The 26,702-nt window shown below is 50.2% G+C and overlaps 13 protein-coding genes across 13 annotated transcripts; 6 read left to right on the top strand and 7 right to left on the bottom strand.

Moving 5' to 3' along the window:
- Positions 1–504: 504 nt before the first annotated feature.
- MRS44_013609 (uncharacterized protein) lies at positions 505–1,971 on the top strand (the record flags this gene model as incomplete). Its single annotated transcript, XM_065617076.1, has 1 exon — positions 505–1,971. The coding sequence occupies one exon, from the start codon at positions 505–507 to the stop codon at positions 1,969–1,971; it is 1,467 nt and encodes a 488-aa protein (XP_065473148.1).
- A 1,211-nt stretch (positions 1,972–3,182) lies between these two features.
- MRS44_013608 (uncharacterized protein) lies at positions 3,183–3,776 on the bottom strand (the record flags this gene model as incomplete). The annotated part of the gene is made up of 1 exon (XM_065617075.1): positions 3,183–3,776. One exon carries the CDS (start codon positions 3,774–3,776, stop codon positions 3,183–3,185), a length of 594 nt encoding a protein of 197 aa, XP_065473147.1.
- Positions 3,777–5,151: 1,375 nt separating this feature from the next.
- On the top strand, positions 5,152–5,948 carry MRS44_013607 (uncharacterized protein; the record flags this gene model as incomplete). Its single annotated transcript, XM_065617074.1, has 2 exons — positions 5,152–5,696; positions 5,855–5,948. The coding sequence occupies 2 exons, from the start codon at positions 5,152–5,154 to the stop codon at positions 5,946–5,948; spliced, it is 639 nt and encodes a 212-aa protein (XP_065473146.1).
- Positions 5,949–7,837: 1,889 nt separating this feature from the next.
- Positions 7,838–8,506, bottom strand: MRS44_013606 (uncharacterized protein; the record flags this gene model as incomplete). The annotated part of the gene is made up of 1 exon (XM_046271958.2): positions 7,838–8,506. The coding sequence occupies one exon, from the start codon at positions 8,504–8,506 to the stop codon at positions 7,838–7,840; it is 669 nt and encodes a 222-aa protein (XP_046123272.2).
- Positions 8,507–9,585: 1,079 nt separating this feature from the next.
- Positions 9,586–11,437, bottom strand: MRS44_013605 (uncharacterized protein; the record flags this gene model as incomplete). Its single annotated transcript, XM_065617073.1, has 4 exons — positions 9,586–10,106; positions 10,161–11,141; positions 11,197–11,256; positions 11,311–11,437. 4 exons carry the CDS (start codon positions 11,435–11,437, stop codon positions 9,586–9,588), a joined length of 1,689 nt encoding a protein of 562 aa, XP_065473145.1.
- Positions 11,438–12,979: 1,542 nt separating this feature from the next.
- MRS44_013604 (uncharacterized protein) lies at positions 12,980–13,522 on the bottom strand (the record flags this gene model as incomplete). The annotated part of the gene is made up of 1 exon (XM_065617072.1): positions 12,980–13,522. One exon carries the CDS (start codon positions 13,520–13,522, stop codon positions 12,980–12,982), a length of 543 nt encoding a protein of 180 aa, XP_065473144.1.
- A 1,378-nt stretch (positions 13,523–14,900) lies between these two features.
- On the bottom strand, positions 14,901–15,647 carry MRS44_013603 (uncharacterized protein; the record flags this gene model as incomplete). The annotated part of the gene is made up of 2 exons (XM_065617071.1): positions 14,901–15,475; positions 15,527–15,647. 2 exons carry the CDS (start codon positions 15,645–15,647, stop codon positions 14,901–14,903), a joined length of 696 nt encoding a protein of 231 aa, XP_065473143.1.
- A 950-nt stretch (positions 15,648–16,597) lies between these two features.
- On the bottom strand, positions 16,598–17,747 carry MRS44_013602 (uncharacterized protein; the record flags this gene model as incomplete). The annotated part of the gene is made up of 4 exons (XM_065617070.1): positions 16,598–17,294; positions 17,356–17,456; positions 17,588–17,630; positions 17,683–17,747. 4 exons carry the CDS (start codon positions 17,745–17,747, stop codon positions 16,598–16,600), a joined length of 906 nt encoding a protein of 301 aa, XP_065473142.1.
- A 1,357-nt stretch (positions 17,748–19,104) lies between these two features.
- MRS44_013601 (uncharacterized protein) lies at positions 19,105–19,453 on the top strand (the record flags this gene model as incomplete). Its single annotated transcript, XM_065617069.1, has 2 exons — positions 19,105–19,332; positions 19,424–19,453. The coding sequence occupies 2 exons, from the start codon at positions 19,105–19,107 to the stop codon at positions 19,451–19,453; spliced, it is 258 nt and encodes an 85-aa protein (XP_065473141.1).
- An 877-nt stretch (positions 19,454–20,330) lies between these two features.
- MRS44_013600 (uncharacterized protein) lies at positions 20,331–21,758 on the top strand (the record flags this gene model as incomplete). Its single annotated transcript, XM_065617068.1, has 1 exon — positions 20,331–21,758. The coding sequence occupies one exon, from the start codon at positions 20,331–20,333 to the stop codon at positions 21,756–21,758; it is 1,428 nt and encodes a 475-aa protein (XP_065473140.1).
- A 740-nt stretch (positions 21,759–22,498) lies between these two features.
- Positions 22,499–23,845, top strand: MRS44_013599 (uncharacterized protein; the record flags this gene model as incomplete). The annotated part of the gene is made up of 1 exon (XM_065617067.1): positions 22,499–23,845. One exon carries the CDS (start codon positions 22,499–22,501, stop codon positions 23,843–23,845), a length of 1,347 nt encoding a protein of 448 aa, XP_065473139.1.
- A 480-nt stretch (positions 23,846–24,325) lies between these two features.
- On the top strand, positions 24,326–25,253 carry MRS44_013598 (uncharacterized protein; the record flags this gene model as incomplete). The annotated part of the gene is made up of 2 exons (XM_065617066.1): positions 24,326–24,679; positions 24,735–25,253. The coding sequence occupies 2 exons, from the start codon at positions 24,326–24,328 to the stop codon at positions 25,251–25,253; spliced, it is 873 nt and encodes a 290-aa protein (XP_065473138.1).
- A 324-nt stretch (positions 25,254–25,577) lies between these two features.
- On the bottom strand, positions 25,578–26,148 carry MRS44_013597 (uncharacterized protein; the record flags this gene model as incomplete). Its single annotated transcript, XM_065617065.1, has 2 exons — positions 25,578–25,730; positions 25,804–26,148. 2 exons carry the CDS (start codon positions 26,146–26,148, stop codon positions 25,578–25,580), a joined length of 498 nt encoding a protein of 165 aa, XP_065473137.1.
- Between the last annotated feature and the right edge of the window lie 554 nt (positions 26,149–26,702).

Below are 26,702 nucleotides of genomic sequence, written 5' to 3'. Positions count from 1 at the left end.
GGAAAGTTGTTACGGGGACATCCAAGGCCGGTTTTTGTCGGGGCGCTGGCAAACATCACACCGCGATAGCATCTCAAGCGAGCTTTGGGGGATTGGGGCTCAGAGTGTGCCGGCGAAATGGCTCACATGGCCAGTTGCAAATATGGAGAGGACTCATAGCCATTCCAACGAGACTCACTTCTAGATATCTTGCTCAAAAGGCTTCCACAGATCAACTTAGAAGCCTAATAGGCAAAGAGACTAAAAAGAAAATCATATTTCATACTCATCAATGTTAAAAATCCATTCTTGGATATTACAAGGCCGCGGCGGTTCGTAATGGCTGTCAGAGTTGAGCTTCATTGTCTATTTTTCAATTAGGAGTGGTTCACTGCTAGTAATCGTCCGAGTACGGACGCCTCCCGCTCCTCGGTAGCTGACAAGGACGGAAGCAAGAGAGGTATATTAAGGCAAGGCAGTCCCTCAGTGGCCAACATCTAAATCGCCATTTCATTTGCAATAGCCATGGCACCTGGCAAGGGAAAGGAAAAGAAGCCCACGGCAGTACCCTCAGCTGAGAGTGCGAGAATAACAAGATCGAAGAATCTACAAAAACAGCTTGAGCAAAAAAAGGCCTCACTGGAACGCGCGTCTGCAGCCTATGATAAGGCAAGTCCGGAAAAACAACGCGAGATTGATGGCATGCGTAATGAGGTCACTACGTTCCGTGCGGTTGCCGAGTCGATGGTTGTAGACCCGCCTGACCAGGGACCAAACGAAAAAGGAGACACTCTCCAAGACAATGCGGCGGGTCTGGAAGGAACGAATGGAAATGACGGTGGCCTCTCCCCAATAGGGCCCCCATCCGGCAATGGCACATCATCTTTCCAGAATGATGATGGCTCAAAGGCACCCGGAAATCGAGGCGGCGACGGCGAAAATGAGCCCGGGCACGAGCCTGGGGCGGCAGATGAAGGAGGGCAACTACAAGAACCAGAGACAGGGCGCGGCGGGACGGGGCCTGATGTTATGGCGTCCATTGAGGCTGACGAACCGAATGGATCTTTGTTCCTCCAAGATGATGATGAAACGACAGAGTTTGAAGATCCGGAGTATGGCAAGCCGCTGTTGACTATCCCGACAACAAGTGGCGTGAGCGAAGAGGGTGTGAAGACAGTCGGATGGTTTGGTAAGCACCTTCGCAAGTACATCAACATGTATGGGAAAAAGAATTCAGCAACCTACCGCCTAGAGAACCGTGCATTCCCCCGTAGCTATGCGGAAAATCCACCAGAAGATGAGAACGTGGGAAGTGCGAAGAACAGATTTGGAGACACACTACCGGGTATCGGCAGGCTCCACTACCCCGATGCGGAAGCGCCCAGGATCTGGGGAGTTGCCTGGCGGGGCTTGAACTCAGGTGACTTGGAGGATGACTTGGAGCTGATCGACCCTGGATGTAACGAGTCTTTCACGCATACTGTCACTTACGTTCTCGTGGGATGGACAATGGATGGAAAGGAGGAGAAGAGGTGGGAAACGCGAACCGCTTATCGAAACATAATCGGAAGTAAGTCTTTGGCCGATATCCACATTTACAAGGCTGCGGTCGAGTCTCAACATAGGTACATCGAGGCCATGGAGGGCCGGCGCAGGGCGATCAGCAGGTCGCCTTCCGTTCCCCTTCTAGAAGGAGGCCTCAACATAGCGAGGGACAGGACCCGATCATCGGCAAGGCGCACGGGCAAGTCATCACGGAGCAAGCGGGGGCTGGCGCAAAGCAATAGAGGATCATCGCCAACTCAGTTCTTACCGTCACCCAGGTCCACCGTGTCTCCCCAGCGACAGATGCAGGGTGCGGGTAGTCTCGCTGAGCTCAAAGCTGAATTTCTCTCAGACTGGCCAGAACTGCGGAGTGCCGGAGACTTTTTAAAACTAGGTGCGGCCAAACAGCAACAATGTGCAGAGGCTTGGAGGACCTATAAGTCGTAGGCTTTGGCATAAGAGAGTAGGAAACAGGAAACGTGATAGCGCAGCTTCTGAAGCCTGTCTTGCCTTGGTTTTCGTCGTCGACGTTGTTCCGGGAGCTGTAGGCTCTTTTCTTTTCTTTTTTCTTTTTCTTTTTAAAAGTGAGGGAGTGATGATAAGGATCGCGATTCGATGGTTTCTCTTTTATTGTCCTGGAAAAAAAGCTAAGGGCTATTGTTATCTAGATGAGTGAAGGTTTTTGCGAATTTTTCTTTCGTTTCCATTTGTTAGGTCATAAAGTTAGGATAGGAAACTTACATCTACGTTGCTCTCATTGCTTATACCAGTCTCTGGTGCGGCTTTATTGCTAAGATCTAAATCGCCACCCTAGTACACAACGAGCCAGCTTAAAATTTGCAGACGAATTATGTAAAGTTTAGCTTCTCCCAGATCTATTGATGGCAATAAGAAGCACTGCGCGTCATGGATGCGCCGCACTCGTGATTAATATCTTGATTTAATATAAGTTTCAGGTGCGAGGTTAAACAGGATCATAACGCCACATACGATGTTCTATAGAGTCAAGTTCTAATGTTCTCATGTATTGCCTGGTGTGTTCTTTGATGTTGTGCCCGATGCCTCCTCTTGAAGACGTCATTGATACCTACAATGATGTGATATAGTCTTTTTCCATCTTTGTTATTATTCCCTGCCCCTCCAACGATAGTTTGGAGTACGCATATGGATAAAGGCGCTATCGCCAGACGATGTGATTATCATTAATGAGACCGAGTTGAGCAAACTCAGAGCCCCGTCTCTTTTCATCATTCATGTATAATATAGTACGCCAGTCCACGTTGGTTGGTTGCCCAAGGCCTGCGTCGAGAATATGCTCTTCCGCTGATAATTCTAATATATTGCTGCCGCTGGTCAATACACCATGTATTTGAAGAGATAAAAATATCTACATAGCTTGATAAGAACCACAATAAAATCCATGGGAAGCAAAGAAGATTAATATGTACGCAGAGTATGGGGGTTTTAGAAGATAGAACACTGAACATGCTCGTGAACATGAAATTAAGAGGACTCAGTGCGTCATTGTATATTCTTGAACAGAACTGAGCAAATGGATTCATCTATACAAACTGAAGCTAAAAAGCCGGCACTACGGAGTCATGTCGACTGGGTATTGGCTAACTAGGGATGTAACCCTCACCTCCTTCGAAGCCCGCTCACTCCTTATCAGACTCCACCTGGGTAATGAAGTTGTAGCCATCTTCTGGCCTGAATTGCCAGATATTTCTCTCACCGCTGATTTCGTAGATAATAAAGAGATAGCCACTTTTGAAAAACCAAGAGGTGACGTTTGCACTGTCATTTCCGTACGTAACTGCACATAAGCGGGTGTCCTTCTGGCGACGTAGTCTAGTAAAGTCGGCAAAGGGGGACTGTCCGTAGCCATCGACATAGTACGTGCTGATGTTCAGGACGATGCCCGACTGTTTCAGTATGATGTCCCGCCCCATTTCATTCAGCCAGTCATGAGTCTTTAGTTCCTTAAGTAACCTTTCTCTGAGTGGAGGATGGTCATTGTGGTCTGTATCGTCGTCCTTTAGCCGAGCTGATTCGACCACTAGGACCAGATAGACTTGGCTTGCGTTTGGGGTCTGGCTTTGGTCGTGGAGCTTATCAAAGTCGGAGCTCAGTAGATGGAGCCGGTAACCCAGCTTTGTCATTTCTTTGAGCCATGTCGAATTGTCTTTGAGAATCACTTTCCAGGCGGCGCTTTCACCAGAAGCCGACTGTTTAGTGGTAGAATCTGACATTTCGAGAGGCGGTGTAGGAAGTGAATTTGGTTGGCTGATACCCGGAGATGGTGTAGGTGAGGTCGAACCTTTATATTAGTAGAAGATGTAGGCCTATGAGCTATTTTGTCTTTGTAAAGCTCGGACTGCTCTTTTAAAAGGACATTTCCGGACAGGCACAGAATGAAAAGAAGAGAGAGAGAGAGAGAGAGAGAGAGAGAGAGAGAAAAGGCCATTTGGAGCCGCGCCGAGGCGAGTTATACTGCCCCAAGCCTTCGAGCGTAACGGCGGGTTTGAGATCGATCGTGTGTTAGGTGAGAATGGATGCCCGAGAATGGCTAATCACGCTCCAATTACATCCATCTATTTTCCACCCAAAGATGTAGGGCTAAGCAAATTTGAGTCTCAATCGCACCTTGCCCAGAGAAAGCTGATCTCACGACGATAGCCTCTTACCCCGCCAGGTCCGGCATATTTCTTTAAGCGGCGAAACAACCACACAGGCCATGGTGTGATTTTGTCCACTATTGTTGCCCCACACGAATCATTAATTTGTCCATCGCCATTTATCAAATTTCTTAAACGTAGATATGAACGCCGAGCCGATGACCTACGGGAGTTGGCGGATGAGTTGCACAGTTTTCTCCCAGAGTAAATCTTTTTTATAGACTGCTGTAAACACCATCTCGCGATACGAATTGCGACTGGGCGCGGAATACTCTTTCCCGTGTTCACCTCCTTCGACGTCGTTAGCAGACGCCGAAGTATCTCGTCCGTCGTAGAAAATGCCGGTTTATTGGAACAAAGGCCGCAATTGGACGGCAAGTCTGACTGGAATACATTCATTTGTGGACCTTCGGAGCCTATATCAATCCTCCCTAGGTAGCTGTACGTGAACTCACAGGGCGCTGATTGAAAAGAACGCCTGCTCATAGGCCTAGGCTTGGGTAAGATGAAGGCTTTTCTTCTCCCCTTTTTGTTTTCTTACGTACATGCGTTCAATGAGGCGTGCGCTTTTACATATGGGCAGTGGGTACCTGAGCCAGGCCAATGCTTTGCGTTGGTAATGAGGGAGCTGGATATCAATCGACAACAAATTGAGGACCTCAATCCATCTGTAGACCTTGACGATATCTTTCCTTCAATACCCTATAATGTGCCTTACAAGGTGCCTAGGTACTCGGGCGTGTGGATTAGTGGTTGCCCGCCGATGCTGCAGCTTTCGGGCGGCGCCGGCTACCCTGACAGCCTCGTGTGTGGTCATAGACAGAGCATGACAAGTCAACCTCCCTCGTCCGCCACAAAAACAAAGGCGACACCTTCGTCCAGGTTTTCGGCCGACGGCGGGTCGAGTACAACTGATGCTACGAGCACTTCAGTGTCTAGGAGGCCCGCAATGTTGCCATCGTCCCTAAGCGCTGCAAAGCCTCGACATAAGGGGAATAAGAACCTCCCATCAGACACACCGTCGAGCCGAGAAGTTCCCACGTCATCCACTACGCCTTCAGTCGGAGAAGCGAGCACGACTCTAGGCGTTCCTTTAGGAAATACTATTCGACCATCTATAACGTCCTCCAGCGAAGAGATGAGCAGTACCTTGAGACCAATGCCGGCAGCAGGAACCGCAGCAGCGTCAATAGACCTTTCGAGTATGGGCAGCAGTGACCCTTGCGCTACACTAGCCTCCACGCGAACTACCACATCGTCAGCCACACAACCGGCAAAGGATTACTCACGAAACTCGCCTTCTTCAAGATTGGGTACGACACAAGAAACTGCCCCATTATCCAAGGACACTCCGGCTACAGGAACTAGGACGCCATCTGAGGAACCAGCAACCTTGCCCCCAGATACGCACTCAAGCGGGAGAACAAGCGCGGCCACCAAGACCAAGACAGAGCCAACCCAGGCATTCGAGGCTTCAGCAAGTCAAGTCACCTCGTCGGTCACTGAATTGAGCACAGCGCCAGTAAATGATAATGACTGGCAGTCGTTGATAGAGTTAATGAAGACTGTACTGACCGAGAATTCAAGCACGCCGCCGGCCACACGATCATCCTGGGAGAATAGGAAGACCTCGGATGCACAATTCACTACAGTCTCAACCGACAGAAGGAGTTCCGAAACGGCCACGATTACTGTATCATCTGCGATGGAGACAAAAAGATCGTCGGTCACGATACACCAAAGTGAGCACAATGATGGGACTGCTACAACAACCAGCTCTGATAAATCACCAATCGCTAAAACCGCCTCATCAACTACGGTATCATCTTCCCCCCATTCAAAGGGTCAGAAAACTACGCTGCATAGAACGAAATCGGCTCCGCCTAAGAAGGCGGCGGCGACAACAGCAGACCTGAGTCAGACGAGCTTACCTCCACCAGTGTGTGGAGATGAGGCAGAACTTCCAGGGCATGGGGATATCAAGAAATCGAGGGTTGAGACAACCGCGGGCAAATGGTGCGCTGACGGGCGGTATCAAACATTGATTGGTCCGAAAGATAAGTGCTCCCTTGGCGTAGAATGGCTCGGTGAAGTAGGCCACGAGTATTCTATCTGTTGGGCAGAGGGATGTGTAGGTGAGGTACAATATCGAGAAAGTCCACTTGGAAAGGATGGTCCATCGTGCAAGGATATCATGCTTAAAAACTGGAGTTTGTGTAGGTCTGGGAGTCATACAACTTTTCCTCAACGCTAATATATTCACAGGCACCGGTAATGGAGGAGTTGGTGGCGTGACGCAGGTTGGCTGCTTACTTTACAAATTTCGAGGTGGAGTAGGGAAACTCCAAGGGTATAAACGGGTACGTCGGCAGTAACATCTGGAGAATTGCTACACTGTCTCGTGAGGTATGGTATGGGATCATCCTCAATTGATTAGATTAGTCACTGGATTTCAACTTCTTGGCTTTATGCCCTGCTCGAGTTCCTTAGTCGGTCGACCATAGTCTAGCATACCATGTCGGGTTAGCGTTTGGTTCCAAGGGCCGAATATCCTTCACTACTGCTTCACATCGCAATGTAGATGATGTTATTCCGGGCCATCATGGAAGGTACCCTGAGCCTTAGAGGTCATACATCGCCATTGATTGAGCGTGTTTCCGCCTCCAGTTATGGACCCACCGTGATGTTTGGATCCAGCCTTGGGGTTCCCGGGAGTCGCTTCAAGACCTGAGAAGCTTCGGCGCATTGTGTGCCATCTATTGGTGTTCTTTTTTTATTATTGTTGTCAGCAATGACGACAAAAAGCCATCAGCCACAACAGCCAAAAACACAGTTATTAAAACATGACAGTACCAAAACCCAATACCGTATATTGGTGTTCTTGTCATCACTTATCTCTCCGAAAGTGGCAATCCGCCACTTAGCAAGAGACACAATTACGAATACATGACGATGGTCTCTTACCCATATCTACGTTCAGTTTTCCCCTGATCGTCTTGCCAATCACGCTGCTTTTCAGCTTTGGATTTTAATGTTGCTATGGATTGATAAATATGCTTGTTTGGAGACGCCATTGGTGCCAATAATCTCCTGTCAAGCACCCCACGACCAATTGTGTAGCGAAGAGAACATGTTCTCCTTCAGGGGAGTCGTAAAGCGACGTGCCTAGCGGCTGTAGTTGAGGTTAACGAAGTCTCGGCTACACCGCCAATGAGATCTCTGATGGTAAGTATATCTCTCCTGCTGTACAGCAATTCAATATATCATTGTACCTAGTTTGAACATCTCTTTTTGCCGCATCGTTGTGGGTAAAGGTCAGGAGACTCTTCCAAAACAAGCAGAAGCCACCGAGTTATCCGTCCGCCCTCATATCGCCTAGCTTATCATCAAACGGCCATTTTCAGCGCCAAGGAGGTCTAGAACCTAGAAAGCTTAGGCTTCTGTGCAGAGAACGAGGTGGCATAGTGTCTTGAAAAGGGAAGACTATAAACGCATGACTGGATTCCGCTCTAACTGATTTCACTTCATTCTATTTAGTTACATTTGTTAAACGCCCGCTTCTCCTTTTCCATACCATACCAAAGGGAGCAAACTCGGAAGAAGTCCATGACCTTCCATGTTATAAGCACAACATCTTATGCAGGTACCCTTTTACCTGTGCCATATTGAATATTCTCAACCTTGTAGTCAAGAGGTGTCACGATGCCGAGAGGACTAGGGCAGGATGGCTGGTTGCTGATGGCTAGATCTAGGCGGCATTCCTCATCTAAGCCAAATTTGCACAACTGGTCATTGATATTATACAGTACGTAGTTCTGGGCGACCCAGCTGGCGGGCTGGCTAATGCAAGACGCGACATAGTTCATGCTATTGGAAGCAGAAAGGGGAAGCTTGCCATCGTGAAGCAGATGCCGGCATTCCGAGGCATGCACAACATCGTAGTTCATGTCAATGCCTCCACCAGCATGGGGCTCCTCAACGGCAGATTTACCGAAGGCAAGGTAGTTCCAGGCATCGTAGGATATGTCATAGGCCCCCCCGGAAGTGTCGATGCGGAGAAGATGAACTGAGCGGTCCTCGTTGTAGACCCTGACACAAATTTCATCACAGCCAACAGAGCCCGGCCAATACGCGACACGGTTGTTATCTATTTTGCAACCAAGGACACCAATGGAGCTGGAGTACTGTTCGTGAGGTGTGATATTGGCGATGCTGCGAGGGTGGCCAGCGACCACACAGCCTGCGAAAGCCAAAATAGTGATGGCGTTGGCGGTCAACGATGACCCGGGTCGTTGAAGCAGCATGCCTTTTCTAATCGGAACAAAATGTATCAGATTCATGGCAGAGCTACGTATAAATGTGGTCTAGATATTAGGAAAGGCTAGTTTTCATTCAGCTTCTTCACTACTTATATATCGAAGCGAGACTTGCAAAAGCTTGTGTTCCAGGGCGTCCACCATGGTTCGTAGGATCTTTCTTTTTTGGCCCAGGTTTAAGCCAAAAGTACAATACAAAGGGGGGAAGGGGCCGAAACGGGAGGTTGCTCCTCTATCTTGCTGATCTGTTTTATACCTACCGGCACGACCGAGATTCATTGCGGAAGACCCCGTCGGGAAATGATCCCATCTCGGCTGGTCGACAACCCTTGGCTCTTGGTTTCATAACACTAGCAAGGAATACAAGCAAAGGTAGCTACGATATCGACGCTGTACATAGCCCCCTAAGGCATGGGAGACGATGTTGAATCTCGCATTTGAAACAGTGTATCTACGGATGTTAACCAATGTATTGAAAGATAAAATTCACTAACGATTTGTCCCTGATGGTGTCTGCTTAGATATGAGCAGAAACAAACGATGGTTTTCAGACGCGTCATTCATCAATAGCTGACACTACCGCCTTCCAATGATAACCGCTGCGATAGAATAATTGAAATATCTCATGAAGATATGTACTAAGATATTGCATTCTTTGTGGTCCGAGTTTAGCATTCTGCCCCCGTCTCCATTCCGTGCCCGCTAGAGCGACACACATATGCTGCCTACATCATTCTTTCTTGCCTCTTAGGCTTGTCCGCCTATCCGAGTTACCGCGCCTCCAGTCATTCTCCTTGTTGGACCCGAGCAAACCACAAATACACCATAAAATACGGTCTAAACAAAAAGACGGAACGGCCGGCCGCATTTGCAGGTGGTCTTCCAACCATTGACGTGGCCTCTTTGTCAACCGCGATGTCTGAGGCGATCACCAAGTACAAGTTCCCACTTTTATGCATCCCGCGCCTAAGTTCATCATATAAGGCTAGGGTGAAGTGCCATCGGTAGCCCGCGTAAGAAGTGTACCCGTCTGGAATGCTTGATTCGCCGGAAACTTGTAGGTCAATTTAGAGCTTCGGTTGGGCACCTCGAGCATGCCCACTCGGGCCCTTGAATGCCTGCATCTTGTCGACAAAAACGGCCCATGATTTGTCGGACATGATAGGTGCAGTAGTGTAGGCATCCGCTTCAGAATTTTGCAGCGACTGCAACATGTCGGCGAACACATCATTGTATGCCTCGACTGCGGCGTCCTCGAACGCTTGGAGCGTATGGCCGTCGGGCGAAAATTGCCTGAAGTCCGTACCGACACACATGTGTTCGTATAGACGGAGAACTTTTGGACAGGCCCCCAATTCCCTCGCCGCCTCGTAAGCCATGCGGTGGCCGATTGCCTCAGCTATAGGGCGACAGCAAGGAAGGATATGCTGGTTGAATGCCTGGCCTCTGTGTCCGCCATACCCACCAATGTCCTTTAGCTTAGACATGGCAGCTTCCATCATTTGCTGTTCACGGCGAGCCAAAACTGCCGTCGGATCCCGCGGCGCCGGGAGGCTGTATTTCCCTCCAAGAAGTTCTGAGACCAACCCTAGCAAAACAGTTAGTTTCAGTCACTGAGGTGGGTGAATTCAAAGAGACACACGTATACACAGGACCAAAGTGTCTCCTTCAGCAATGGCGTTGCCCTGAAATGTCAATGCCAACTCGCTTATCTGGTTGTACGCGAAAAGGCCCTGCCATCCACATCGCTCCGTAAGTTCGTTCAAAACACGGGAGCCGCGGACAACGGTTGATTTGAAAATGGCCGCTAGGGCATGCCGCACGGGCGGGCTATGGGTAGCACTCATGAATTCCTTTATGGTCCAACGGGCATACAACTCCAGTATCTTACCCTGCACCCATCCATCGATGATCGGGCGCTGCTGGGTGCTGAAGCTCATGATCGGCAGGCGTGTATGCCCGTCAGGAGCGGTAACCGTTCGTCGTTGGCTGTAAGTACCAGCAACATGCGTACCAACCTTGATGGCAGAAACACCCATGATGGAGAGCGACAATGTCCCTATAGAAACCCGCCAGATCTGGCGGAGAAAGTCGGCACGCTCATCTTTCGGTTTGGAAATAGAGCCGAGGAGAGCGTTTGGGGGTAGGCGAACATGCTCGAAAGTTGTAATTGAGTGATCGAGGGGCTTGGTTCCGGGCCTCGTGGGTAAGATCCGTGCAGTGATCCCTGGCCTCATGGCCTTGGAGTCGCTCAGGCGGACGAGGAAAGGCTTCACACCGTGGCAATTCCCACTCACCATCAGGCGAGCAAACACGATTGCGACCCTTGGAATTCCACAATAGGGAGTAGTTGGAGGCATCGCCTTTGCCGCCCCGGCGTTGGGGGTGTGTAGATCGAAGGAGCCATCGGCTTGTAGCGTCGCGCTGGTCTCCAGTCTCCGTGCGTCCAAGCCGTGGCCAACTTCTGTGAGCATGAATTGGCCGCAGATGTCGAAATTCAATAGCTTTTCAAGAAGATCAGCAAGATCGGGGCGGTCTCTGATGAAGGTACTAAGCGTCCCGACACAGAGGTTAACGTGAATGGTCGCGATGATGAACGCCGTCATGTCTCGGGCGGCAATGACTTGATATTCTTAGCATGCTGTTTTGGATTTTCAGAGAAGTAGTCTCGAGCTCACGATCAAAATGAAAGTTCCAAAACTTTTGGCTCAGGTGTTGAATATCGCCAAGCGACAAGCCTGTGGAGGATTTCATCAGTCAACATGGTCCATTGCCATAGTCTCGCTGCTCACCAGCATGACGGCACATTGATTGTGCTCTTTCGTAATGCAGGGCGATAGCTTTCTGCGATGCTGGCTCTTGCGCATCCTTGTCGAGGCTCCAGACATCTTGCCTGAGTATCGCTCGCGAATGAGACATGGCAAGGCGACGTATACTTGCGTGGTCCCAACAGATCCCCGTGGATTAGACCAACCAGAACAAGGGTATGAGTTGGATGAATACTAGAAGAGCCAAAGACGAAAGACAGACTCTGGATCGGTATGAAGCCAGACGAATAAGTAATTATCACGCATGCGAGTAAGGGGTTTTCGATTACTCAGACCAATGAGGCCATTTCGACTTATCAACACCTAGCACCTGTCCCTGATGAGGAGTCCGAAAGGAAACGTTCAGGGGCCCTCACGTCTGGTCACATTTGAAGCCAAAGTTAGCCCTGAAGGCACCTTTCTTAGAAACTTCTAAACTGGATTTAGCGTCTCATAGGTATTATGCTGCCACATAGCTTGGTTGAGATTGAACAGACTAGCAAACCCAAAACATTCTCATTTTTCTTTCGATTACCGAATAAGTTTCAGGAGCAGAGGGGCTTAGTAATCTACACAGTCATCCAACATTCCGTGGTGGTAGATCCAAAAACTGCCATTGGGATGCCATGAGACGGGTGTTTAATAGGGTAGCAAACTATGGAACAAAAAACAAAGCAGACTAATTTAGCCCTTTGGGCTATCCGTCGTATATTTAGGGATCCAAAACAGGATTTGATGCCTGTTAGGACCCAGCGCAGAGAATTATAAATCAGGAGTCCTCTCGATCCAACTATGCCCTATCCACTTCTTTCGGCACCAGAAGTCCTATCATGTGTGAAATTCAGGTCATCAAAACATCCTGCACCACTTGCAATGAAGTAATGGGGAGAGAGTCTCGCAAAATATGGTGCAAGAAAACTCTTAGAAATAGGCACTCTGGACGTCGCGGCTGGGGTCTCTATCGGAGGTGTACCACAACAAAACTCCCCCTAAAAACTATCCACCGAACCTGTGATGATTGCTCGGGCTAACATGCGGCGACTTTCGACAACCAAGACGTGACTGGAGGAGACTTGCAACCGGTATGAATTTGACCGGGTGGAACGAACTTCACAAGCATAGAGGGGCACAGTCGTATGCTGGGATTGAATTGGACAATATAGTTTGATGTAGTTGATGGAGAAATGTTCTGATTGAGTTAATTATTGTTCCTGGTGAGGTTGGCACTAATGAGAGATCCCTCAAAGCCTTATATCACTAACTGATCTCTGCCCAGGGCATTGGGCTATAAATGCAGGACTTGCAAGCTTTAATCATCTCACAATAGTAAAGGGGGGACTCTCAATTCTTCCAACGTATGTTATATACAAATCGGTAAACATCGCGTAGACAGGCGGCGGTTTGAAGGCCAATCACCACCTCTCTGAATCAACAACAAAAATCCCTGGCGCCTATCACCGTTGCTATTGACTAACCAAATCTGCCAATGCTCACCCGCCCCTTATACGGCCAGCAGATAGTTCCACCATCAATCTTGTGTCATGTCTCCGAGTAGGCATAACTAAAGTGAAATATATCCAACTTTGGCCGTTGGGGGATATAACAAATGACGGCTTGTTATGGAGTCAAAGTCGTCCAGGTCCTGAGCCTAGAGCTACGCGGATCGTTTGGCTCGCATTCGCCTAGGGCGAACGGTGCTGCCGTCACCACTAGCACCTGATTCAACGAGACCACCAGGTTCACTCATCGTTATCCATGCCCAGATGGCCATGACGATGAGTCCCCCCAATAATACGGAGAGTTCCACGCCAACCGACGTGGCAATCCAGGTGGGATACTTGTCGGTGTACCACAAGATGACACCGGCCGAGAACTCGATAATGACGAGATCGAGCATAGCCAATGGAGCCCATGCCAGAATTTTCCCCATGCGGCTTGGTTGTTTGCAGCCTTCGAATGTAAATTGGAGCATTGTAGCAGAGGTAATAGCTGTGATAGAGGTTATCGTGGCGCTGATAAGCAACCTACACGCTATCTGCGAGCGCACCCCCATGTCTTCGGCCTGGAGCACGCCAAAGACCATGGCTGTCAGGGACATGACTCCCAACGTAGCGGCAAACGTATTGAAGTCGTCGTAATATTGCAGCAGCCTACGGAAGACAATGGTCGATGATGTATCGGCTAGCGAGGAGAACATGGTTAGTTCTAGGTGTAGAAGGTCTGACTTTTAACCTACGCTGAGTCATGTTTGGTTTTGAGGCAAGTCGACGGCCACTGGTTGGATTGTAAGGCACGGTATTGACCAGAGAAGTACGTGATGCTGAAGACAGTCGTGGTGTTAGATTATTGAGGCGCGGTCGGTGGGTAGGTCGGAACATGTACAAGTTATAACTGAGCGCGCGGGCGTTTCAATGATTCCTTTGATCTCATAAGTTGCTTCCGTTTCTTGCCGTTCCGCCCCAACTGTAACTTCTGGCGTGAGTGGTCGATTATCACTGCATGTTAGGTCTACACCTTGTAACTCATGAGTCGGATTGATAGCGTTGACATCTACTTCAGCAAAATCGTCGGGTCGGATTGTGTTTATGTTGAGAGGTTCAATTTGGCCGCCCTCAACAGTCAAATTCCCCCAGGCCAAGAACTGGATGTTTTTGCGCACATGTAGTGTGGGATTCTAAGCTTGAGGAAGGTAGAAATAGGATGGAAAGCATCTTAATGTAATATTAGGTATGCCGATACGTAGTAGTCGGACAACGTAGGTTCCGCAGTATGGCGCTTCAAGACGAAAATGTATAATAATGTCTCTCTGCCGCGAGCTTGCTTAGTTCTCTTGCTACTCGAGTCCGAGGCCTTTCTGCTCCGCTGACACTAATGTGTTTCTGTGTCTTGTGAACTATGAATGCTCCCTCGTATACCCTGCGTGGCAACGATCAAGAGAGTGAAGAACATGATACATCGGACAGTTATCCTTATAGCCCAGGTCTGTATACGTCAGTTGTACGGGCCACTACCACACGCCCCACGCCAGAGGCTTGCACACATTCCTGGCTAATCAGGGTCGGCTATCTAATCGAATGGATTTGTCCTTCCTGCAAAAACGTAGAACCTGCTCTCTTTTTCGAGTGCCACTATTGTGCACTCAAAAGGTGTAGGGTTTGTGCCAAAGCTCAACACGTTCCTAGCTCCGGCGCCTGAGCGTCGGGTTTCATACACATCGGGAGAAGCAAAGCTTTGATTGAGCGGACGAGCGGACTGCTCGCAATCATACCTTCTGAGATCGGCCCGAGTACCGGGTACCGAGGCGCAATGGCAGTGGTAATCATAGCAAGGGTGGGGGATGAGGTTTTCGTACGGCATCCTTGATGACGCGATCATCGGTGACGCCCCAGAGCCTAGGTGTTGCATAATCGCATTAATCGCTTGATACGGAGTACATGGTTGGTATTCATTAGCCTCGCTAGCCCTTAAACCATTCACACCGATTCACCCTGTGGTAACCCTTTATGAAACTCACCACCCTAATGCAGAGATATCCACATATTATGCATATGAAACACAGAGTCTCGCTTGTGCTGCTATCTTGGAAATACAGTGAGGTCCTCCGTGCTTCTACAATCCTGCTGCACCTCCTCCGCCAGTGATGCCACCTGGTTGATGACTTGGAGGCATTTGTACAGCGTTGACTCGCCCTGGCTAGCTTTTTCAGCCTCTTGCCTGAATCGCTGAGCGAGATATTCGTGCTCTGCACTCAAAGTCTCTAGTTCCTTCTGCAAGCATTCTCTTCTGGCTGCCTCCGCCTTCAGACTTTCTTGGATCATGTACAGCTGGCATGTAGTATGCACGCACAGCTCCTCACGCGCCATTGCCTCGGATTCCGCGGAGAGGACACTAGAGGCTGGCGGATAGGTCGATGGGCGATATATGCCGAGGCTCGAATGGTCGGCGCCAATAGCGGCCTTCGCAAAGGTGACTGCATGGAAGCTCTGCCCGACCTCCCGGCAAAGTTCTTTGTGCGCCGTCAAGCCGTGGTCGCTCAAGTTTTTCGAAAAGAGATGAGCGACCTCTGCCGTATAAACCCAGGTGTATACATCGCTCTGTTTGGTTACGAGCCGAACTTTCGAGGGTTCGATCGTGATGCCTGTTCGCGTTTCTTCAATAGAGTCAGCATTTAGCACACTTGTTCCAATCGAATCCGTCTTACTTATATGGGCGGCAAGTTCTTCCCTACACTTTTTTACGAGACACCGCCGTTCTTCAATGGCTTGGTTTTGGCCCAGAGAACTCGTTTCTCGCTCATGGAGTGTTACAACGAAGTTGTCCATTCTCGCAAGCTTGAGTCCCTTTGATGGATTGGCTTTGTTTTTAGCCCACCGATGCCGGGTATTGCTGGGTAATTGAAGGGAGACACGGCTGAACGGGTAGGTCTTCGTGCCTGTGCTGTTTCATATTGCACAGCCGTAAATATACTGACATGCGTCGTGTGGTCCACATATTTGACTCCGAATGGTAGGCGAGTATTGGCTTTGCGACTGTTGATCAGAAGGCCAAATACTACTTCAAGCATGTTTCTTTCGGCAAGGCCTAATAAGTTTTAATTTTTTTTCCCTTCTTTCCCCGTTAGAGTAATCAAGCCTAGCCATCCAAACGAGAATGCAGTACGCGTATCCTAGGTACAGGATTCGTCTCCTGGAAGCAATATGGGATCCTCGGACTCTTCCTCTAAGTCCTCAACTCCTGTGCCTGGTCTGTGCAGCGAGAGTAATCTTTCGATAGTTTGATTTTGCACGTCCTGCACGCCCCGCATGTAGTGGATTGTCTCCTTCAGCTCGCCTAATTCCTGGCTCACCTTGGCCATTGTATCCAAAAGGCTCTTATGCGCAGTCTCTATGTGACTTTTTGTCAACCTTTTATCATCGAGGCTGTCATGGACGCACGTCTTTGACTGGCTTGCAACATCGGCTGATTCACCTGAATCGTTTCCGGTGAAATCCTCGCGTGTGACGTTCGTCCTTAGTGTCTGACGTTGTTTGTGGTGCGGAGAATGAGAATAACACATGGCTGGTGATTCTGGAGCCAACGGTGCCCCCTTAGTTCGGAGATGAATGAAGTACAGAGGTGGTGGATTGGCTAACTGGGCATGCCGATTTATAAGTGTGGTTATATGCCTAGCCTTGCGAACATCAGTGTTGCTGCAGCGCTATTCAAGCCGAGGCCCAAATTGGCCACGGGCTGGTGTTCAATCATTGTTCACCTGAAAGCCGGACTGGTGGATTCACGTCGAAAGATGATCAGACACGTGAAAGGCAGGTGTAGTAGTATTATAGCTATCTCGTAATATTCCGAATTCCCTTCCGCCGCGGAGAGGTGAAGTGCGAACACGGCTGGCTTGAGCGGCAAGAGCTGGTAAACCATCCCAAATAATACCAATCCTGGAATGCGAAAGTAATCGAGGTAGCCTCAAGGGCAGGATTGCCTTCTCTGTGTGCAGACACAGAGATGGCGAGGCTGATTGAAAGAAACCTGCATGCCGTCTTTGCGTTTCGTGATCATGAAAACACCACAAAACGCTCGTAGAAACGAAGCAGCTGGATCTATTAGCGAAAGAGGGCATTTGGCAGGTGGCGAGGAAATGAACCTTTTGAGGGCATTTTGTATGCAACATCTGAGCTTTATGCCTTGTCTTCTCGCCTCCCTTCCACGTAGCGTAAACGACCAAGTCCCCGTTGCCTGCATCCTCGCAGCCATCAATGGTCTGGATGTGATCTTCCCAAGAGCCGACAGGGGGCCTCCACTTTAGCTTTTTAGAAACAGGAAGAGAAAGACCGAGTCTTCGAGAGGATGCTCTGGGAACATGGCCACCAGCACCCTCGTGGCGTTTGGTGCGGACCGCCGTTCTCGACTCCTTCATACCACTGGGCTTTCCAGCGAGCCGATCAAAGTAATCTCGAATCATTTCTTCGCCTGAGATTCTGCCACAACCCAGAGAATCTTAGGAAAATGCCATGAGACTTGAGGGATTGTATCACTAACCTGAGGTTCTCTAAAGGCTCCCATGTCCAGTCTTTCTCGGCTTCATAACCTTGCCACTTGACTCGGAACTTTGTGTTTCCCTGCGAAAGGACGATGTTAAACTAGAGATAAGCGGCTTGGTTCTTTCTGACATGATACCCATTACGCTTCAGGCTCTCTCGGTGGCGGGAGAGAACTGGAAGACGCCAACATTGTAATGGAAGGGGACTTGCCGGGGGCGGGGCGTTATTACATTTTCGTCCATAACATGCTCCTGGATTGAGTCCACTATGAATCTAAACGTCGTTATTATCCACTACGCACCAGTCTTGTTGCATCAGAGCTTACATGTCACTCTCGGACTTGAGTTTTCGTTTTTCTCTGCGTTGTTTGGCCATGCCGTCAGTGACCATTGGTGTTTTGCAAACCGCAACCTTTGCTCCGTCCACTCAGATATCGTCGCCTACTAGGTCAAGTTGGCCTAGCTATAGTCCGTCCTAGTCGTGCGGCCAACAAAGGGGAAAGTGGGGAAGCTCCGAGGTTTAGACCCATGTTAAACCTACGTAGTGAGCTGAGAGGCAGGATTACGGAGGGAGTAAAAGGGTTTGGTCGCATGTGGTGATGACGTTGGCCGCGCATGTCCGACTTTGACGGCGAACCCTATGATACATGCCGTTGCACCTCCATGAAAGACGATCTTTGGTAGAACTTTTTGAGTTGTGAAGAGATTGTTTGGGCAAGCAGCAGCGAATAATTCAAGCCGCTGATGTCACCGGTCCACCCGCGTTATGATCGGTCGGAAATAGGCTATTTGGCTAAGGGCAGAGACAGAGAAAGGTCGATGGTGAATCTGAGCCGTAACATGGTGTGCGTCTATCATTCGTCTCAATCAGACGCAATTGGATTGTGGCCTCTATGTTACATACGACGTTTGGTTCGATGGCGTTTAGTGCGTTGAGCACAGTAAAGCCGTTAATGGCTTTGGTGCCTACCTAGATTGAGACTGGGGGATTCGAGCGACGGCCCGACCGACATGATGCAAGCACAGAAAGAGACCGTGATGGAATCTCGGTTCGACCGGGACTGAGATCCACATCGTGCCCACTCTGAGGCCCACGGCCGAGAGAGCAGCTGGGAAGGCATTCAGGCACACGGACAGTCAGCAACCGGACGAAATAAGAAGGGACAGCAAAGGCGTGCGAGTTGGTGAAGCGGACAGAAAACCAGACAAGAGACATAGTGGGGCCCAGCCATACCACCCACACCATGCACCTAACGACATCTAAGTACTGGCGTTGCTCAGCAAGCAACGCTCTACGAGAGCAGTGAATCTTTTGTTTAACGTTCTCGAAGTCGCTTTTCAGGATCCTTCTCGGCACACTGATTCTCGTATTGCGCAGGACATCCCTACTCGTCTCACACAGTATCATAGCATAACTGTGGGAGGTACTTGTCGTAGGTAAAGTTGGCAGAGACCAGCGACAGTTTTGCACTAATTCTAGGTGCCCAGATGCAGCAGGCGGGTATCCATCCATCCCTGCGTTACCTAGAGTCAAACGCGAAAATTTGGACGGCCGACAGAAGACCCCTCCATCCCCGGCGGAAGCTTGTTGTAACGGACGGACAGTGTCCTGAAATCGTTCGTCCTCCGCAAAATCAGATATCGGACCGTTATCCTAGTAACGATGGACTTAGTTGAAGACAAGTTCTCGGCCAGTCGCGTCACCGATGTAGGTTATTTTTCATCATCACACCCAGACAATTAGCGTCATGAAAACCCGATCTCAAAAGAGAGCCAGCGGAAAGGCAAGCCTCAGACCCAATAGGATCCGCCGGGAACACAGCACGAAACAGGAAGACCACAAATGGGAAAGTTTGGAGATTGATCGTGTGGAACTCGAAGAGTCGACTGGAAGTTTCATCGTTGTTGTGAAGTGGCCCAATGGCGACGTATCCCAGCACGACAAGGTAGAGATCTACAACAAATCCCCACAAAAGGTACGTATAACGGGAACGATCTCATAGATTGGAAAATAACTCGGGACCTTCTTATCAATAGATGCTGAAGTTCTACGAAAGACATATACAGTTCGTCGACAGAGAAGAAGCCGAAAAGTAGGGCGAAACGAGCTGAGGATCGAGCAATTACGGCAACCGTATGTGGGCTTAGGGTAGTTTTTTATGTCTCGGCAATAATGCAATGCTTAACAAGATTTTCACATTCTTTATTGATGCGTCAAGTTCCTATCGCCCGAAACTCGAATGAGCACGACGACGTGGCCGTGAGCCACAGCATGTACCTAGTAGGTCAGTGGGGAAATTGTCTACCATCGATTACCACGAGAATGGAACAATTGACCGTTCTGTCATTAGATAAATGAGGAATAGTGAACCCGCGTAGCATGGTAAACTGAGGCGATTATCTAAAGCTGATCAGAAGCTGACTCTAGAGTGATATCGGGAACAGCACCATCTCGCAGGCAACGTCGAAACCCGCCACCATTTACAACGGCCTCATCCATCACTTTATTACTATTCCGGTATCGTTCAGTGTGAACGCTTGAGGTGGCTTGAGTCCAGAACAGGGCCGGTGGAAACTAGAATCTCATACCCATGGTGATCGATTACTGCTGACCACTCACGCCCAATCAAAGCAGAAACATGGGCAAAGGTTGACGTCTGAAACGGACGGTGCTGCGGCTAGCTAGCCAGTCTAGAAATAAGAAGATACGTCTAATTTGGACTTTAGCTAATAGCGGGCTTAGCCTCGGTCTGCCCTCGAGGTGAAGATGCGTTGTGCTTCGAGTCCGAGCACTACCGCTATGGTTTAGTTACTGCAAAGTCGCCAGGATTGTGAATGCTCAATTCTGGACGTCTATCAATCTCTTATATATCAATATCATTAACAATGGTAGGACTCCTCTTTCATTATGTTAGGCTCCAATCTCTGTAACCCATGATACAAACAGGTCCAACCCAAATCGGCTTTTGTCAACATGTGCCCTGATGGTTTTCTGGCCGCATCCTGGCGGATCAAGATGATCGAGCGTATTCGTCAGAGCACTAGGGGTCAACGTGAGGAATGGATCCGTGCGGCCGGTTACAATCTATTCGAACTCCAAAGTGATCAAGTCTTTATCGACCTTCTCACCGATAGCGGGACCGGAGCGATGAGTGATCGCCAGTGGGCGGCTTTGTTAGTGGGAGATGAGACATACGCCGGGTCATCCTCCTTTTCTCTCCTCGAGGGGAAAGTAAAAGCCCTGTTCGGATTCCCGTACGTCCTTCCGGTCCACCAGGGCCGTGCCGCCGAGAACATCTTATTCTCCGTGCTCATCAACAGGGGCAATGTTGTGCCGGGTAACTCTCATTTCGACACTACACGGGCTCATATCGAATATCGACAGGCGACGGCGGTGGACTGCCCCCTCGACAACGCCTTCTGCATCGGCGAGCATCACCCTTTCAAAGGGAACGTCGACTTGCAGAAGCTCAAGGCCGTCCTGGACTCCGAGAATAACAACGTACCCATGATTGTTGTGACAGTCACCTGCAACAAGACCGGTGGTCAGCCAGTGTCCCTAGACAACATGCGTCGTGTCAGGGCACTAGCTAGAGAATACCGCATCCCTGTGGTTTTTGACTCGGCACGATTCGCAGAGAATGCCTGGTTCATTCAGAAACGGGAGCCCGGCTATTCCCAAAAGACCATTGAGGAAATTGTCTGGGAAATGCATCAGTGCGCGGACGCCATGGTCATGAGTGCCAAGAAGGACTGTAATGGCAATGTCGGAGGCATCTTGGCGATGAGGGACGAAGGTTGGTTTCGACAAGCTTCCGAAAACGTCATACTTTTTGAAGGATTCACGAAATACGGTGGAATGGCTGGGCGAGATATGGAGGCCTTGGCTATCGGCCTCGATGAAGCCACGTGCTCCGACTACTTGGACTCTCGCATTGGCCAGGTCCAGCGGCTTGGAGATAGGTTGATAGTAGCTGGTATCCCTGTCCAACGGCCGGTCGGTGGCCATGCAATAGTTGTCGATGCCAGTGCCTTCTTGCCTTTAGTTCCCAAGGACGAATACGCCGCCCAGGTGCTGGCCGTGGAGCTGTACCTTGAGGCCGGCGTGCGGGGCGTAGAAATAGGCACGCTGATGAATGATCGGGACCCGGACACGGGTCGTGACCGTCGTGCAAAAGCTGAATTCATGCGTCTCGCCATCCCGAGGAGGGTGTACACGAACGATCAGCTAGACGTCGTAGCCAATGCGCTGATCAGTATCTACCGCCGCCGATCGACTATATTCAGAGGATTTCGGATTCTCGACGAGTCCAAAAGGCTCAGACATTTCACTGTAACTTTGGAGAGAGCAGGATACTTTGTCGGCGCCTCCGTGAGAACGCCGGCAGGTGATACCCTGTAAGAGATTACGATTGCTCTAGGTGGAAAGGCCATTTGTCAATGGTGGTTGAGGCTCCGCGTAGCTATTTGATCATTCTGTGTTCAGGAATTAGTCCCTGAAAGAAATAAAACGAGGTTTTACTAAATAAGTCGACCTCGGGGACGTGACCGCATATGTCGAAGAGTCTCATGAGTTTGAAAGACACGTGGGATGAGCTCCCTCTGGTGCAGATAGGGGGATCCGGGTAGAAAAGTCCAACAAGCCGATATCCACCACCTAGACTGCGATTCAGAAATTTAATTACTTCTTATCGGGCTTGCTTACGCTTGAGTAATGCTCACGGTCGAATGAGGTGCCCAGCGAGCAGGTCAAAGATGAAAAGGAGGAGGAAAATAGACTGCTTCCCTATCGCGGTCTGAATATTCTCTATCTGCAGCTTGACTGCTTCTTCAATGGCCCATTCTGCACCTGTATTACGCGTACGGGAGCATCTACCGTCGATTCGGGACATTCGGAGTGACCCAAACATGCTGTTTGTCCATGACATCCTATGATATGCTCACCAGACGACCTTATAAGATAAGACATCGCTTGCAACTCATAACGGGTCAGAATACTGCGTGATCTACATGGTTCTATTGCTTCTACTTCTTTTTCTTTGCCCTTCAGCTTGATTACAACTCTTCGGCCGCCACCCGCAATTTTTCCACCGCTCAGCAAACCCACATCAACCAACCCCCCACCCCAAAGTCTCCTTCATCATGCTGCTCATGTTACCAGAAGAGATCATATGCATGATTGCAGAACAGTGTTCTCTGAGGGATCAAGCTTCACTGGCACGCTCGTGTACCCGGCTGCATGGAATATGCAATCACATCCTGTACAGCAACGACGCTCGGAACCACAGGTGTTCTTCTGTGTTTCATGCTATAGCCTGGTGCCACGACCAGTTCCTTGCCCTGAAGACCCTCACGGCAGCCAAGGCAGGTGGAGCAGACTTCAAGCGATGCCGTGATTCCCGTAATCATCATCCCGCGTCCCTCCACCACTCCGACGCGACGCTCCATTCTCCCATCCATCTGGCAGCCAGGCGTGGACTGGATGGCATCGTCTCCTTCCTTATCGATCAAGGCATCCCCCCAGATGGACTGGAGGATGTAAAAAGAACGCCGCTCGCGGAGGCCATCTTACACAACCAAGAGTCGGCTGCCATCCTTCTAGTTCATCGAGGTGCGTCCGTCGGGCTTCAGCCTCCGCAGTTCGAGGCATACTGCGCTGCTATTCGCCAGGGCCTTGCAGAGCTCACAGAGATCATCGTAAAGGCAAGGGGCATCGACGTCAACTCTGGTGTTGGGTACGGTTGCACGGGATTCCTATTGGCTGCGTACTACAGACAGAGTCGAGTGTTGCGCGCCCTCCTCGACCTCGGAGCCGAGGCGAAAGGGGCATTGCGGCATTTTAGCCAGACTCACTCGTTCGCATCTCTTTTGTGGACCTTGCAAGCGGGTGCTGTAGTCTTGCGGAAACACCTGGGCCCCAGAGGGCTCCTTGACCTCGTCGTATCCGTCGTCATGGAACAGGCGGCGCCGATTCAGAAGAGTCAGCAGGTGGCCGCGTTGCACACTCTGCTGGATCTGTTGCAGAGAGAAAAGTCTGCCGTATATTCGGGATCCGCGCCCCCGACTGATGAGTTAGATCGCTTCCTGGATGCCCTCCTGCAGAGAGTGCTATCGGTTAATCGCGCAGACGCAGCTATCGCGTCGGCACTGTTGCAGCATGGTGCCCGCATTCGAGTGGGCATCTTCTTGCAGCTTTTAGATGCTCTCAATTCATCGGCCTTTTCCAAGGACACTTCGCGCTACCTACGTCGCTATCCCAAGCTCCTTCAAAGCTTTGACTTTGTATACTCTTACTGCGCCAATCTTGCAGCCACAGAAAGGAGTTTCACGGTCGACTACTTCATCAAGAATGTACCGAATCAAGCCGTTCGGCTCGTGTACGAGTTGAAGCGGCTCGACTTGCCACTTACAGCCAGGGGAATCCAAAGGATGGGTCTCAGAATAGCTAGGGAAGGGAGCCGGGAAGCGCAGTCCGGCAGTGCGGCTTAGTCTGTGTTGACTAGTTAGCTCCCGCATGACGCGACGTTCCTTGCTGCGTCTTGAGCGCGTCTAACATCTTTCTCTGGTGATACCAGTGTGCTCTTGATAGCTATTATACTTACATGCCGGTAAATGGAGGAGTTGGATGTTGACGCGGGTGTACGCGAATGTGCCTGTTGTCCGGCTGCATCTGAGGAAACAGGCTCTGCCATAGAGTCGGATCAAGAGATTTCCGAAAGACGCGGCAGGCATGGTGGTCGCGAGTCTCAAAACAGTGTGCGATGTGCTTCATCCGTCATCACTATCCCCATCTTGGCGCATGTTTAGCTTCGCGCGAGGACCTGCGGAGAATGCAACCAACCACTCGTCTACCACTTTCTCGCCACCACTTCGGAATAAATACCGGCGGAAACCGTCAAGTTTCTGGTATGAACACTGCAAGTCTCAATCATTTCCTTTCGGCGCCCACCAGCATCGTTCCTCTTCCATATGCACATCCTTCCATCGATCGTTGGCTTCCTCTTCGGACGTACTCCCACCATCGAGATGGACGCATCGCTTGAGCTTAGTATCTTTGCCGTCGCGACTATCATCCCATTGGTAGTTCAAACTCTTTCGGCGATTATCCTGTATGGTCGCAATTTCAAGCCTGTGTCCGAATCCAAGGCGGTGCACCCGAATGGCGCCCAAAGGATGAAGGCCGCTGTTCGAGGACAGATGTGGTTTGGCGCCATCTCAACGCCCATGGCATCCACATTGTTGGTGGTCTCTTGGTACTATCAAATCGAAGAATTGCAGAAGGTTTTCTGGGGGATTTCCATCCTAGCTTCGTCTCTATTTCAGGTTTGCTAGGCATTGCTTCTCTCGTGTACAGAACAAAAGCGAACTAGCCACTTAGATATTCTCCTTACCGGAAGAAGTCCTTTCAGTCGCCAAAATCCCGCAAACCAGAAGCTCCTGCAGAGAGTTTTGGGATCAGAACAGTCCAGTGCTGCAGGTCTCCACCGTTCCTCTCATATCCTTTGTGATAACCACGTTCGTCGCCGTTGCTTTACGAATCGCACTGCCCGCCTATTGGCCGGCCGCCTGGGCCATGTGGATGGCTCTCGGCTGCGTTTTGAGCCTGGCCCGATCTTTTCGCTATTTGAGCATCTTCGATGAGGAGGGCGATCGCTGGAGGGCCTATACGCTGGTCACGGCTGGCTGTATTATTCTTGGCGCCTCGAGTTTGGCCCGAGATCAGGCATCTACCAGAGTCGCCCTTCTAGGAGCGAACCATGTTGTTTTGGTAATCCATAGAATGGGGACGATGTGCGGCATGGATAGCGTACTGAGAGCTGAACAGGAGTGCAAGAGTTTAAGGTCTGCATCATCGTCGGTTTTCTCGGATGGAAGCTGCAACAAGGGCGAAGTTTGAGCGGCCTCTCATCGCTCGGGCCGAATCCAACAACCCAGCGTTATCAACGAAGCGGTGATGAAGCAGAGCCACGGCACAAATGGGGGAAGGGTCAAAGATGGTCGAAAGTCATGTTCGAAGTAGCTCAGTTCACTGAGGTTGCCTTCCCCAGGTCGTGGACACAAGCATGCACCACCTCTTGGGACATCCTCCCAACGGGAACTGCTTTGGGGTCTCCCTCATCTCCAGGAAGGCTTATCTCAAGTCATGTCATGCTCAATAAATCGCGCATAAGTAGAGCTTATTTCATATCTAAGAATGTACTGCTGAGTTCATATCTGGTTATCAACAACCAGTTTCGCCGACCACGTTAATGCCAGTCACAGCCCAGCCACTCCCCTCCAATCTCACCTCACTCGTTGGGCCTAGCTGAATCTTTATGTAAAACCTGGAGTTCGATCTGGCTGTTGGCGTATCGGTCGCGTGCTCGCCGGGTATCTAATAGACATTTAAAGTATTATTAGCTCCATTGCTCCTTCATTGTTCGCTAGAAGATAAGGCTGTAGCTTACCGTGATGTTCACAACGATAGTGACTGGTGATTTATTGACCTTGCGTCTCTGTTCGTGCCACTCGTCGCCTTCAGACCTTGCCGAGGAGGAAGGGGTGCAAGGAACGACCCTTGTGGGCGTTGTCGGTTCCTGGCCCGGCTCTGTTGGTGTGGCCGCCTCTATGGACGATCTTGGTGCAGGGGCGGAGGAGGCTGAGCCTGGTCCGGTAACACCCCCAGAAACCGACTCGCGACTTCGACGGATTCTTTGCTTATGTCCTCTTCTCTCCCTCGCTGAGCGGTTCTGAGATCGGAGTTTAAGTTCGTCCTCGTCTAAAAAAGATTGTGTGAAGAGCGGGCTTGACATTCTGAATTTGTGCGCTCAGCAGCTTTGGCGAGTTCTCGGGAGGAATATGATCGAGTGGGATGGGGCGAGTCAAGGCAAAGAGAGATGGACGCATCAGCAGCGTGAAAGGGCTAGGGGAATTCGACCCCTTTTAAAGCCACCACCGTTACCACCAAGCATCCCTGCATCCGTGCCAGAGGATTGAGAGCGTGAAGTTTCAGCGCTGAAGTCCTTCATAAATCTCACAGAGCACGAGGCGATTGTGTCACCTCCAATCATTAGTCTCCTACACCAGCGAAGCCAGGTAGGAGGAAGGATTCGACGGCCCCCGTTGGATGCAGGCCGTTGGTGGGGAGATGCCGGCTGAGCTGATGTCACCAAGCATCGGATTACTCTACGGAGAGCAGCAGGGATATTTCGGCAAGTAGGCTGGGTCGTGTGAACTACCTTGAACGGTGCGTGCGGTTGCGAGTAGAAGCAGAAAACAGCTAACCCCCCCCCCCCCGAGACCAGGCTACAGATATACCTTGTTCGAACTCCCTACGATGCAAGAGGGCACTATACAGAACCGGTTT

This window comes from Fusarium solani (genome assembly GCF_023522795.1).
Source record: "Fusarium solani strain SB1 chromosome Unknown bctg00000009, whole genome shotgun sequence".
NCBI classification, from domain to species: Eukaryota; Fungi; Ascomycota; class Sordariomycetes; order Hypocreales; family Nectriaceae; genus Fusarium; species Fusarium solani.
This window is presented reverse-complemented; position numbering and strand designations above follow the sequence as displayed.